This window comes from Carex rostrata, chromosome 2 (genome assembly GCF_964058835.1).
Source record: "Carex rostrata chromosome 2, lpCarRost1.2, whole genome shotgun sequence".
Classification (NCBI taxonomy): Eukaryota; Viridiplantae; Streptophyta; class Magnoliopsida; order Poales; family Cyperaceae; genus Carex; species Carex rostrata.
Window position 1 is genome coordinate 5,524,126 of NC_135919.1, and position 12,930 is coordinate 5,537,055.

Below are 12,930 nucleotides of genomic sequence, written 5' to 3' on the forward strand. Positions count from 1 at the left end.
TCTTTTGTTTATTAGATTTTTGTCCAAAAGGAGGGCAGTAGAAAACATTTGATGGCATCATTGCTAAATAAAAATATATGCAACCAAGATTTGATGTTAAGAGCTATCATAGATGCCATGAAAAGGAAAAGAAAACAAATATAAAAGCAATCATGCATGATGCCCATTATTATTTTTATTAGATAGATAGGCACTAACACTTTTTGGTTATTGGCTCTGGCAGATTAGCATAGCATGTGGTTTTTCTGGATCAAAAGATGCACGTCCATAAAAGACGGAGCTTTGTTTCGCATTTAGGGATTTAATTACTACTGTTGCTTTACTTATCTACTGACAAGAACATTTTAAAAAGTGTTACTGTTAATTGTTTGATTGAATTGTATTTGTGTTTGTGTTTCATCAACAACTGTCAGTTCGTGACATTTAAATCAACTTATGGACAGATTACAAAAATGATTATACCTTGACAAGTACCCTCCAGAGCAAACTTTTGAGAAGATTTGGAAACCAGAATTTGATATAATCACTAAGACAATGTTTTGTGTAGAAGTCAGATTCGAAACTAAACTAAATTTATTTTTTGTGAATATTTAAAATTAGATGATTTGATCTCATATTTATTTAAAAAAAAAAAAACTTTTAGAAGATTGGGGTGCAGATTTGTAGATAAATGTATTACTCAAAGAGGAGGGTTCAATTAAATGCCACCATTTTTTTGTGAACCAACAAAAAATGACTAGAATAAAAATGGTGCTAGAAATGGTGGTGTGCATAACATTGTTACCAGTACAAAAATAGTAATATATAACATCAATTCTTTTGCTAGAGAAGCTAACACAATATGCAACAAAGGTTCAATAAAATTCAAGATTTTTTTCTAACATATAGAATAATAGTTTACTTCTTTTTCCTGCTCTCTTCGGGAGCATTATATTTCCGGAAGAAGAAAAATTTCGACCACGGTATCCTTTTTAAAGCAATACTGAGCATCACTCTACATATTGACTGCTTCTCTTCCTGATGAATATTCCTCGTGCTGTTATATGTTTGCTCCTTCAGTTCTACCTGGCAACCAAACAGAGAGAGTAGGTCGAATAAAATCAAAATTTTGTCTAAATTTAATTGAAATTTTCTTTGAAATGATTGAAGTTACATTGGGTATATATCTGATGCCCAATTTCATCTCTCCCTCGTAGGTACCATTTTCAAGGACTATATTGTAAGCAGCCGGTTTTATCTCGATAAAGCCTTTCTCGCATCCTTCCGCCAGGATTTCACCCAAATAAACTCTGCATTAGCCAACAAAATAATTGTATTTTTCATTTTTTTTTTTTTTAAATACTTCAAGAAAGTAATTGTCAAATGAACTCTCCAAAAGTGAGGCTCAACATTCAGTATGCACTGCCTGCTAATTAGATCGGTACAGCAACTCGTGGACTAGAGATTGTAATTGCTTACCTAAGAGCTGATTAAAGTGGAGTTAGCTGCACTTGTCTATTTTGGCATTTTTTTTTTTTTGGTAAAATGATCCATTAATTATTGGCAGAAAAGTGATATAAAAAACTTCGAAATTAACAAGAAAAATTCAAAGTGAATTGATGGATTAGATTATTAGAGTACATACATAGTTTCACCGATGGAGCAATCTTTCAAAAACTTAACTCTCTTCATTAGTCTCACTGTCAGTTTTGGCATCTCTTTGAATTCCAATTGAGGGAGGACAAATTTGAATTTTTCATTCCACCAAACTCTCTCATCTATCTCTGCATGAAGAAAAAAATTTATAGATATATTTAATTATATCTAGACTTATTGCACAGCACCTTCAAAAGAAACATTTGAAACCAACTCTGTGTTACCAATATTTAACTCTATTATCCTCTTTATACAAGATGATCTTACTTATTTTCGCCCATGGTACCTCCCCCCCCCCACCCCCCCGGGTCATCTGTACCAGTAGATATCAAAAAATAAATTACAGAAAATGAAGGGGCGGACACCTGAAGAAATTTTGCTTTTAACCGACCGATTGCCGCATTGGATAATCACATAATGACCTGATGATCCTGCATGAAGAAAATGAGAAAAACAAACAGAATGACATCTATGAAAGACAAGAAAAATAATATTAAAAAAAGATAAGAGGGAGGGAGGTGACCGGAAAAATGAGCATGTTTTAGTCCTTCAGCTCTGACCAGTAGCACTTCCAATGCTCCACCTCGCATCTCGGTACAACAGATTGAAATAAGCACAGTATTGAAGCAAAAAAGATGGACCAAAACAAATTGCCAAATCAATATTTAGGCAGTAACTTGCCACAATACTCTTAAATGTTTGGTAATAAATGAACAGGAGTTTCATGACCTGAAGAAAGAAATAGTGCACTTCTGAAGCAACTCCTACCAAATAATCAATGGATTTCAAAAGAAACTTAACTATTACTTGAAAAGCTGCCGTTTCTTTAATTAATTAGTGGGTTCACCATTTGGTCTACTGGTTGTGAACTGGTACCACGGTAAACTTTTGCAAGTTTAAAGAAAAGGGTTGAATGCAAAGTCACCAAATTCAGCCTAAGTTTAGTTACTAGATCGCGTCATTATAAGAAAGTTGCACTCAAAATCTACTCCTCCAACAAATCTAAGACCAGAATACAAAACACTACAAAATTACTTCAATCCCTCCAAATATTATGATATGCATTACCATCTTAAAACAGCAAGGAAGAAGAAATCACCACACACAATTGAAATCCATAATATAACAAGTATATAACTGATCTATTTGTACATTTCAGTTAAATATTTTTTGGTCAATTTCCAATATCCCAAACCACCAAAATACCTAAACAAAGGAATCACCAACCCCCTCCCCTTCTACCTAAGATACAAAACACAACACCATTATTCTTCAACAACAATTTCCATTTCCATACTATTAGCCCGGGCCCGGTCCCCACCTGCAAGTGTTTGCAACTCATGAAATGTGACCTCATCAAGCCACCTCACCACATGATCTGCTGCACCAAGTTCGTATACCGGGTACCGGCTTGCCACAGCCACACAACTCATCCCAGCACTGTGTGCAGTCTCTGTCATAAGATCAGTGTTGCCAAATACCACACATCTTTCCGGACAAATCCCAATTAGCTGTGCCGCCAGCTCATACAGATCAGGCTCCGGTTTACCTCTCCCCACATCCTGCGCACTCACCATTGCATCAAAACAATCTTTCAAACCAATAAAATCAACTGCTTCTTTTAGACTCCTTCGAGAGAGATTAGAGACAAGTGCAATTGGCACATCATAATTTATTACTGTCGAAAGAAATTCCAGAGTACCAGGCCTAACCCGATAGAGTCTTCTACACAGTGTTTTGTATATGAACTCTTTTCGGGATGCTATTATTTGCACCTCATTTGGGTCATCAGACCATTTTAAAACTTCTGATAGTGCTTGTTCAGTTTTCATGCCTTCAATTTCTCTTAGTATATGATCAGACGGGAAGGTTTTCTCTTGTTCTAAAGATAATATGTACCACACAGTCGGTTCTAATTCAGTGTCGTCTTCTTCTACAACAACCCCTTTCCACTCCAAAATCACACCAAAAGAGTTCTTATCATGTGTTCTTTTCTTTTGCAATGGTTTGATTGGCAACGGTATTTTGACGCTCTTCTCTTCCGGTGCCAAAAGCCAACTTAGACTTTTGGGTAGTTTATTGCATGCATCATTAAAATATATGGTCTTGCCATCAATATCTTCGTCATGTTGATGTGATTCTTTTGTAGCACGAGTTTTGAAGCACCAGTTTCTTCTGGTAAGGTCGGGTATTGAATTGGCAACGTGGAGATCTGTGGAGTGCATAGCACAAGATGCAAACTTGTGGCTTAGAAGATTACAGCCATGAAAAGCACTAATTGAGGCGACCATTTGTTTCTTGCTTTACTTGGTGTTTCCTCTCCTAGCTATGAGAAGAAATTGTTGAATAAGTTTTAAGCACCTAAACTTACTGCACAGAAGAGATGAAAATGAAAGCATATAAGAGTAGTGAAATTAGCATAAAATTGACTAGTTTGTTTTTGCAATGGCAGTAATGATACACTTATGCAAAGTGGGTTGAGTGTAGTATAGTCTAAAGTCTTGTGTTTCATTGTAGAATAACCAAGCTAGTATTCATGATATAATTTAATTTGGTGAAATTATATAAATGTTTTGTTTTGGGTATATTATTTGTGGGCAAGTGAAGTATATGGAAGAGGTTTGAGGTCATTTAAGTTGTGAGGCTTAGATTAAGGTAAGTTGCAATTTGTTGAGTGGGGATTTGAAAGCAATAACCAATTAACCAATTAACCCATTAACCCTAGACTAGAGAGAGAGAGAACTTGGTAGCCACTACCAAATAACTTTCAAAAAAAAAAAGAGAGAGAGAGAGAGGAGAGAGGGAGTGGCAGGCAATATCTTATTCTTTTCTTACCACGAGCTGTCATGTCTGTCACCGGAGCAAGCCAAGCAAGACCTCCAAAACCTGGCGGCGTTTAGGGGAGTCGAGAGACGACCTTCGATTCTCTCCGACTCACTCACTCACTCACCGCTGCGTACTGTGACTGGTCGAATCTCCGGATTGATTCTTCGTCCGAGGATAAGTGGAGTCAGGATAAGTATTGAGGCGACATTTTTTATTTTGAGTGATGCTTTTATGGACATAAGAACCTGTAAAATGAACATATTTTTATTTTCAAAGTTCAAACAGTTGATCCGAACCGTTCATCTTGTTCTCTATATTAATATGTACTTGGAGATCAAATTTTATATTTTTATGAATTTTTTTTACTATTTATTCAGATGGGTACAAAATTCAATGGTCTGAATTTGATATTTTTTGTACCCATCTTAATAAATAGTAAAAAAATTCAGAAAAATGTAAAATTTGGTATCCAAGCACATATTATTATGGAGAACAAGATGAACGGTTCAGATCGACTGTTTGAACTTTGAAAATAAAAATATGTTCATTTTACAAATAGGTCCTTATGTCCATAGAAGCCTTTGCCTTTTATTTTTATCTATTTTTTAAAATATTTTAATAAAAATAACCATGGTTTTGAAAAAAATTTAAAAATATCCAAACCGTGAAAAAAATTCACGGTTCCGAATTTTAATTCCGAACCGTGAAAAAAATTCACAGTCCAGAATTTAAATTCAGAATTGTGGAAAAAATGTACGGTCCGAAATTTAAATTCGAAACCGTGGAAAAAATCTACGGTCCGAAATTTAAATTCGGAACCGTGGAAAAAATCCACGGCCCGAACCTATATAAATGGGTCACCTGCGGTTTCTCTCTCCTCAAAATTCATTTTCTCAAAATCCAACTCTCTCCTGCCATCTGAATTTTCTCCAAAATTTCTCATCTCTTCACCATATTTGCAAGTAAGTCCCTATATTTTTTAAAATTTTATTTGTAGTGTAAAAATAGTTGTAGATTAGTTTAATTAAGTTAGTAAGGTACCAAATTCGTATAATTTAGTTTTCATTAGGGTTAATTAATTACGGTATCAATTTAGTGGTAATTAGTGTTAATGTAGGTATCAAATTAGATGTAATTAGTGTTAATGTAGGTCATGCGATGTTGAACTTGGTTGCCCCATGCATTGAGAGCAACGGCCACTAGGCAAAACTAGTCACTATGTTGCGAGACGCCGAAGAGGAAATTGATTGGCACAGCGTACAAAGAGACGAGCCCGACGAGCCATCTGTTAGGGCTAGTGAGATGCCACCACAGCCCTCAAAGTAGCTAGAGTGGGACTACCATCGTTGGGTACTAAGCATGTCCGGTTGGCATGGCTTCTTTGACGAGCGTGGATGTCCAGTTCTTCCCCAGGTATGTCATTTTTTATTTTATGTCAAGTTAGTTAAATTAAGTTAGTTAAAATTTCATCCTTCGGTAAATTAAGATTGAATTATTGGTATCCTTGCAAGGTCCTGCCTACATGCCGCCACCGCCTGAGCCACATGAGTAGCACGAGTTTCCGAACCCCCAGCCTATGCATGAGTCTCCGGATTTCCAGATCAGTGTTGATCCATCGGTGTATCCATTTGGGCCCACAGCCGCCTCCCCGCGTCAGCCGTATCCAGCGAGAGCTCACGATCGGGAGGCCTCTGGTAGCAGGACTCAACCTGACTATGCGTCCCAGCTTGTGGATTCGTTATTCCATACCCCCCCCCCCCCCCGCCACCGCCAGCTACTCACGCGGCAGAGGCTTCCTTATTCCATACCCCCCCCCCCCCCCCGCCATCGCCAGCTACCCACGCAACCGAGGATCCATGGAATAGAGCACTCACGATGAGCATAGAGGCTGAGCTCGAGGATGAGATTACACTAGCTCGTAGAGCGCCAGAAGGAGAACTACAGTGGAATGACTAGCGTGTCCGAAATTTCAGTAGGGAAAATAGGGGTAGAGCACCTAACTGATTTTCGCCTTTGGATTTCCATGGATAGAGAGTTTTTTTATAGTTTTAGTTCAGTTTAGCTATGTTATGTTTTATTATGTTTGAGTTTAGTTTTATAGTTTTTATTTTAGTGTAGTTTAGTTTTGTTATGTTTTATTATGCTTTGGATTTAGCTATGTTATATATTTTTATCATTTTATGGTAGTATTTATACAACAACAAAAAAAAAACACTACACTAAAAAAAGAATAACAACCACAAATAAAAAATAACAAAAATCAATTGTTAAGTTCACAAAGTTAAACAAGAAAAAAATTAAGAACAATAATACAACATACTTTAAAAATAACAAAAACAAGAAAATTAGATAGAATTAAAAAAAACTAAATGCATTGCAATAAATATGGTTCAAAAATAACAAAAATAAATGCTTCTTGCCTCTGGTCGGTCCTTGTGTATGGTCGGTCATTCCGTACTCAAACGTGCATCTGTGAGGCGTGTCTTGCTCAGTTATCATCCATGTATCTCCATAATTTGTTGTTATTGCCTTCAAAACAGAACGACAACCCGGAGTGCTGCATCTAATTTCCAGCTAGGATTTGTCACTTCTCTTCGTTTTTATCTCCTAATTCTTGTCAACATGGTACTCTCTGATCTTTTTTGTCAGTTGTTTTTTGTTTTCGAAGTATTGGTCTTTTGCGAGCTCACTCTTGTATTCAATTTGATGACCATAGTAAGAAGCATCTGATTCTCGAAAAGCAGATGTGTCATTGAAGTTTACGAACGGGTGAGTCTCAAAACGACCACTTAACGGCATATTCATATTTTGCCTCACAGTGGGCTGTGTGTATTCTTCTTCATCTTCTTCATCATTAATGTCCCAATCTCCTTCCCCCCATTCATCCCTAGTTTGCAGATTCTCCTCCAGTACCTCGTTCATAAATTCAAATTCTGACTTGTATAGATCTTCCTGTACTGGTGGTGGTCTGGGGTGAGGATTTGGTTCAGGCCAGGTAAGGATGAAGGACCTCCATACATAGATATAGGTGAGATAAAAGGTGAAGATTATAGTCGGGGTGGGATAAAAGGTGGAGATTGGGGTGAATTACTGTATATTTCTGGTTCTGGTACTGGCATTGGTCCGGGTACGAATAAAGGAGTGTGTGGTTCATAATTTGGTTGATAATTTTCTGCAACCGAATTTTGGACTGAACTTCCAGCCCCTGACTCTCTACGAATTCTGCATGCAAAAACTTCACAGACATCTTTGTCAGACCTCACAACCCGCACGATCATACCTCTCAATGCCCCGTCATCTCCCAATGTGATTCTGACATACTTTCTTGCTTGGATGATTCGGACTATTATTTCTAATTCACAGCAATTCCTATTGTAGCCGCTCGCTTCATAAATAAGCGATTGCAACTCCTCAAATGAGAAATTTTCATCAACCCAATATGTATTTACTGGAGGTTTGGAGTAACGTACCCTATTCTGGTCAAAAATGAATTTTCCTCCAAAATGTACTGAAATTCCAATAGGCATGGCCAATAAACTACATTCGTAAATGGTAAATATTTTGTCAGTTTACTGATTTCAATTGTGAACAGTTGTGAATAGTATTGAACAGTCGTATATGAACAGTAAAGGCGTATATGCACATTACATGAACAGTAAATACGTATATGAACATTACATGAACAGTGGAGATGTATATGTACAGTATATGAACAGTAAATACGTATATGAACATTGCATGAACAGTTGCAGAAAAAATACTTGATTTAGAAGCTGAACAGTAACTACGACTCCTTTCTCCTCCTCTTTCTCTCTTTCTCCTTCTCCTTTTCTTCCTCTCCTTCTCTCCTTCTCTTTTTCTCCTTCTCCAGAACTCTTCCTCTCTTTCTACACTATCAGCCAAAATCAGGACTATTTATAGTGCAAAAAAAAAAACCGCCGGACCGTGAATTTTTTTCCACGGTTTGAGTATTTTTAAATTTTTTTTCAAAACCTTAGTTATTTTTATTAAAATATTTTTAAAAATGAGTAAAAATACAAATGTCAGAGTGTTGAGCAACTGAATGAAGATCAAGGTTCTAAATAGCGTAATATAGCGTTTTCGGACCATACAAACTATGGCGCTATCAGCGCTATTCCGCGCTATAACAGCACTATTTGGACATAGCGCTGTTTTTTTAACCAGTCCGCTATGACGCGATAAACACTATTTAAATCTTTGGTGAAGATAAAACAAATAAATATCTTTTTTTGGGCTTTAATTGTAATTGTAATGTAATATCAATCAGTATATCACTCCTCGGCCTCGCTCCGACTCGGACTCGGACAGTAGAGTAGAGTGCGTATTGGGCTTTAATTAATTCTTATGTAACTTCTTTCTGACATACATAATAGCATCCTGTAATGTAGGGGTGTCAATGGGTACGGTACGGATCGGGTGGAGACATTTTCATACCCATACCCATTAAAATTGACCTTACCCATACCCTATCCATACCCATTAAAAATTGATCTTACCCTACCCTATCCTTACCCGTTAATATTATCGGGTAACGAAACGGTAGCGGGTGAATAACGAATAATACTAGTATAATAATTAGTTTTATTATATTTTACAAATTAAACATCAAAAACTCATTCATTTTAACACATATATAATTGCATTTCTAATAAAAAAATTAAAATAAATTTGCAATTAATTTCAACTAAATTATTTTTTTATAAAGAATAAAAATTTAAAAACACAAATATATATTTAAGTGGATTAGAAATTGAATTAAATATACATTTAAGTGGGTTGGAAATTGAATTGAATATATATTTGAATTTTATAATTACCCTATAGGGTAACGGGTACGAAATAGTCATTACCCATACCCTTACCCATTTATTTAACGAAAAAAAATTCTTACCCATACCCATACCCAATAAGCTAACGAAAAAAATATCTTACCCATACCCGCCTTATCGAATACGATACGGGTCGGGTAAACGGCTAAAAAGGTACCATTGACACCCCTACCTGTAATGTAATGTAATGTAATCAATGGAAAACACACTTAAAGAGTTATCTCTCATATCCTTTATTATTTATTTATTTATGTCACGTTAGTTACATCTTAAAAGACCTATCATCTGTTCTGTCCTCGTATTTCATAAATGAAGAATATTAATATGGTTTTTCTAAATAATGAAGAAAAAATCAAGGTAATCCAAAGGACAAACAAATAAAGATACTAATTTAATTGCGAATAAGTCAACTAGCTAGATAAAAGCAGCCTACCGGAACGGAACGGAATCTGACTGACCATCACCATACTAACTGTAAACTATTACAAAATACACCCACCCAGTCAAGTTTGAATTCATCTCATCTGGTCCATTCGCATGCATTACAGGTTTCTAATCAACTCGTCTGTCTGTCTGTCTAGTTGTCCATTATCTGACAAGCTTGCTTCTCAGCTTTGCTACGTCCATAGTACGCAGGCTTACTACCCGGGAAAACAAGATAATTCCATCCAACAGGGGAACCACCAACCACATACGACCCTTTAAATCCATCCTCTAGGTTTTTAGGCACATCTTTTACTGTCTCCTCACTACCTATAATATTATTATCACAATTTGCTACATTTTCTTCTAAAACCCCATCAGCTTCATCTTTTCTTGGGGGGATTGAAGATGCTTTTCCGGGTTCACTAAGACCGGCCAAATCTGAGCGCAACTGCTTTGATAGCTCTAACACAGTCTTTATATCTGCCACATAACCAATAGAAATAATACAATTTTAATGCATATCATATCAATTTCAAATAATCATGTCTGCCTCCTGAGAAGCTTAAAACATCAAACTAGGTGTATTAGTATCATTGTCTTGATATGATTGAACGCTTTGTAGAATGTCAACCTAGGGTTTAGTAAATGTCAGCCTAGGTGTGATTGACTCTTTAGTATTGGTAAGCGGTAACCTGAGTCAAGTAAAGGGCTATATGGGTTGGTAAGGTGTTAAATTAAAGTCTATGAAGTGTCAAACAAGGTGTGGGGGATTATTAACTTGTCTGTATAGTGAGTGTTGCTAACCTACATACAGTGAAGTGTCAACTTTGGTTAAATTGATTACACTTTCAAATAAAATAAAATCCTCCTAAAAGAAAACAGCAATGCGAAAACAATTCTATTTATTCTAAAATTTTGAGAAATCATAAGATTTGTTTTAAAAAGCTTTGTTCCGAGGCTTCTAAGTGTCTGATTAATACAAAGTGGGAAACACCTTTCTCGATTGACATTTTGAAATTTTATCAAAAGGTCTATGCATTTCATGGACAATTTACAAACCTACAACACTCTTAGATCCCAGCACCGTTCTATAGATTGGATTTCCGTTTTTAGGCAAGCTTAAGTTAAGTTTTGCGTTTTCTTTGCTAAAAGTTGGCATTGTATCTAGAGAGAAGTATATAAATAGACACAACAGTAAAAAAAAAAAAAAGATTGTCTAATTGGTAGACACTCATCTTTTGTTTTTAGAAATTTTACCTGAGCAAATAATAACAAGAACTAGAGCACTTGAGGAAAAATCTGTTAGATTAACTAACTCTAGAACTTTTCCAGTTTACACTAAAAGCCTACGCTAAATACTAGGCAGACTCACTAATTCATGCTTTAGCAGTAAGTTGATGAAATTATTGCTGATTAATTAGGTTCTTCAATAATCTTCTTCACGATCTTAATTAAAACATAATCCAGCATAAATCAATCCTGTCAAAAAGAACAATATAACATAGGCTCTATGAGATAAGAAGCTACCTTTTAGTATGTCGCCCGCTAAATTGGCTTCGCGATAATTAGGATTTTGAAAAACCTTGAAAAAAGAAGAAAAAAAAAAGGTGAGTTAGTAAACTAATTTTTCTCTCAGTGGTAGAAATATACAATAAGGAGGGAAAAGATTAACGGCGCAACCCAAGATGTGAAAAACCAAACATGAGCAAACATGAGCAAAGTAAGTAAAAAAAATCAGAGTAGAACACTGCCAGCGTGACCACAAAGTGTTACTAAACCATACCATACGGCCATACCAGTTCAAGTAACACAAATTTGGTTTCAATTTGTTTTCCTTTACTTAATTTAGTCATTAATTCATTGATTGATTGAGGAGCCCACCCAGAATTAGGCATGAATTGTAGAATTGAATTTTGCAGTCATTTAGCAAGTATTGCATGAAATTGTAAGTGATGGATAGGAGAGGCAGAGGCAGAGGCAGAGGCAGAAGTAGAGAGAAAAGAAAGAGAGATGATAGATTACCTGCAGAAATGAGGGACGAAGGTTTTGAAGAATGGTGCGGATTTTGAAGTAGGTGAAGTTGTGAAAACCAACTTCCTCAAGCTTCCTCTTCTTTCTGGGTCGCTCTCGCTCTCGTTCTACAGGCGGCGCAGGAGCAGGAGCAGGAGCAGGAGCAGGAGCAGGAGGGAGTGGATCCGATTGGGCCTTCGCTTCAACACTGGCTCTGGCTTCGGCTTCGCGAGGGAGGGGGTCCGGTTCGGAGGGAACGACGGTCGGTTGAGGTTCCGGTTGGGTGGTAGGAGCGGAGACGGGTTGTTCTTGTTCCATCAGCAAAGCAAAGTGAGAGAGAGAGAGAGAGAGAGAGACTCCACCGCAGCCCACAAGTAAAGTAACAGTGTGCTCGTTTCTTTGAGATTCGTGTATAAAAACAACTTCTATGGTGGAGGTTCGTACAGTTTATTTTTTGGATTTAGAATCGTAGGACCCTACAATCTCTCTCTCAGGACTCAGGAGTCAGGAGTCAGGATCGTAGCAGATTTATTGCCAAGCCCTACGGTCCAACATGTTGTGCAGTCGGTCCAAATCTAATGGCACGAAAGGCTCCATTAGTGCATTTACAGGGGATGTCACGTGCACGATGTTGAAGATGTTCAATCAAAATCCAATTAAGATCAAATCCGATCTGATTAGGATCCTGACATGACAGCTCTCAAGCTTACAATTATAATTCCAGCTATTGCAAGTCTGTTGCAATCAAGCCTCCTATATTGAGATTTGAGACTATTGAGCAGCTAGAAATTAGATTAGGAAAGCTCCAACGGCTAATTGGCTGTGGATTAATCATTGTAAATTATCAATTCAACAATAACATAAGAGTGAGTCTATGGTACTATGCATATCACGGGTTGTTACCGTGCTATGGCTCTATATTTGAGTTTTCAAATCCTAACGGTCGATCCGAACCGTTCATCTTGTTCTCCATATTAATATGTGTTTGGAGACCAAATTTTACATTTTTTGAAATTTTTTTACTATTTTTTTAGATATTTAGAAAATCACTTGATCTGAAAATTCTGGACCATCCAAAAACAGTGATTTTCAATAAATCTAAAAAAATAGTAAAAAAATTTCAAGAAATGTAAAATTTGGTCTCCAAACACATATTAATATGGAGAATAAGATGAACGGTTCA

General features: G+C 36.6%; 3 protein-coding genes across 4 annotated transcripts; all 3 read right to left on the bottom strand.

Annotated features, from left to right (window-relative positions):
- Positions 1-663: 663 nt before the first annotated feature.
- LOC144570837 (Calcium-dependent lipid-binding (CaLB domain) family protein) lies at positions 664-2,593 on the bottom strand. Its single transcript, XM_078320457.1, has 5 exons — positions 2,159-2,593; positions 2,001-2,066; positions 1,625-1,763; positions 1,154-1,289; positions 664-1,065 (listed from the first exon to the last, which is right to left on the bottom strand). The coding sequence occupies exons 1-5, from the start codon at positions 2,223-2,225 to the stop codon at positions 898-900; spliced, it is 576 nt and encodes a 191-aa protein (XP_078176583.1). The 5' UTR covers positions 2,226-2,593; the 3' UTR covers positions 664-897.
- Positions 2,594-2,740: 147 nt separating this feature from the next.
- On the bottom strand, positions 2,741-4,620 carry LOC144570811 (5-amino-6-(5-phospho-D-ribitylamino)uracil phosphatase, chloroplastic-like). 2 transcript variants are annotated; one of them, XM_078320455.1, is made up of 2 exons: positions 4,471-4,620; positions 2,741-4,005 (listed from the first exon to the last, which is right to left on the bottom strand). In XM_078320455.1, exon 2 carries the CDS (start codon positions 3,924-3,926, stop codon positions 2,901-2,903), a length of 1,026 nt encoding a protein of 341 aa, XP_078176581.1. In that variant the 5' UTR covers positions 3,927-4,005; positions 4,471-4,620; the 3' UTR covers positions 2,741-2,900. The 2 variants fall into 2 exon arrangements, with proteins under 2 accessions (XP_078176581.1, XP_078176582.1); XM_078320456.1 differs by having other exon boundaries at positions 2,741-3,961; positions 4,471-4,606.
- A 5,043-nt stretch (positions 4,621-9,663) lies between these two features.
- LOC144570762 (uncharacterized) lies at positions 9,664-12,112 on the bottom strand. The gene is made up of 3 exons (XM_078320452.1): positions 11,760-12,112; positions 11,265-11,319; positions 9,664-10,217 (listed from the first exon to the last, which is right to left on the bottom strand). The coding sequence occupies exons 1-3, from the start codon at positions 12,063-12,065 to the stop codon at positions 9,889-9,891; spliced, it is 690 nt and encodes a 229-aa protein (XP_078176578.1). The 5' UTR covers positions 12,066-12,112; the 3' UTR covers positions 9,664-9,888.
- Positions 12,113-12,930: the final 818 nt, after the last annotated feature.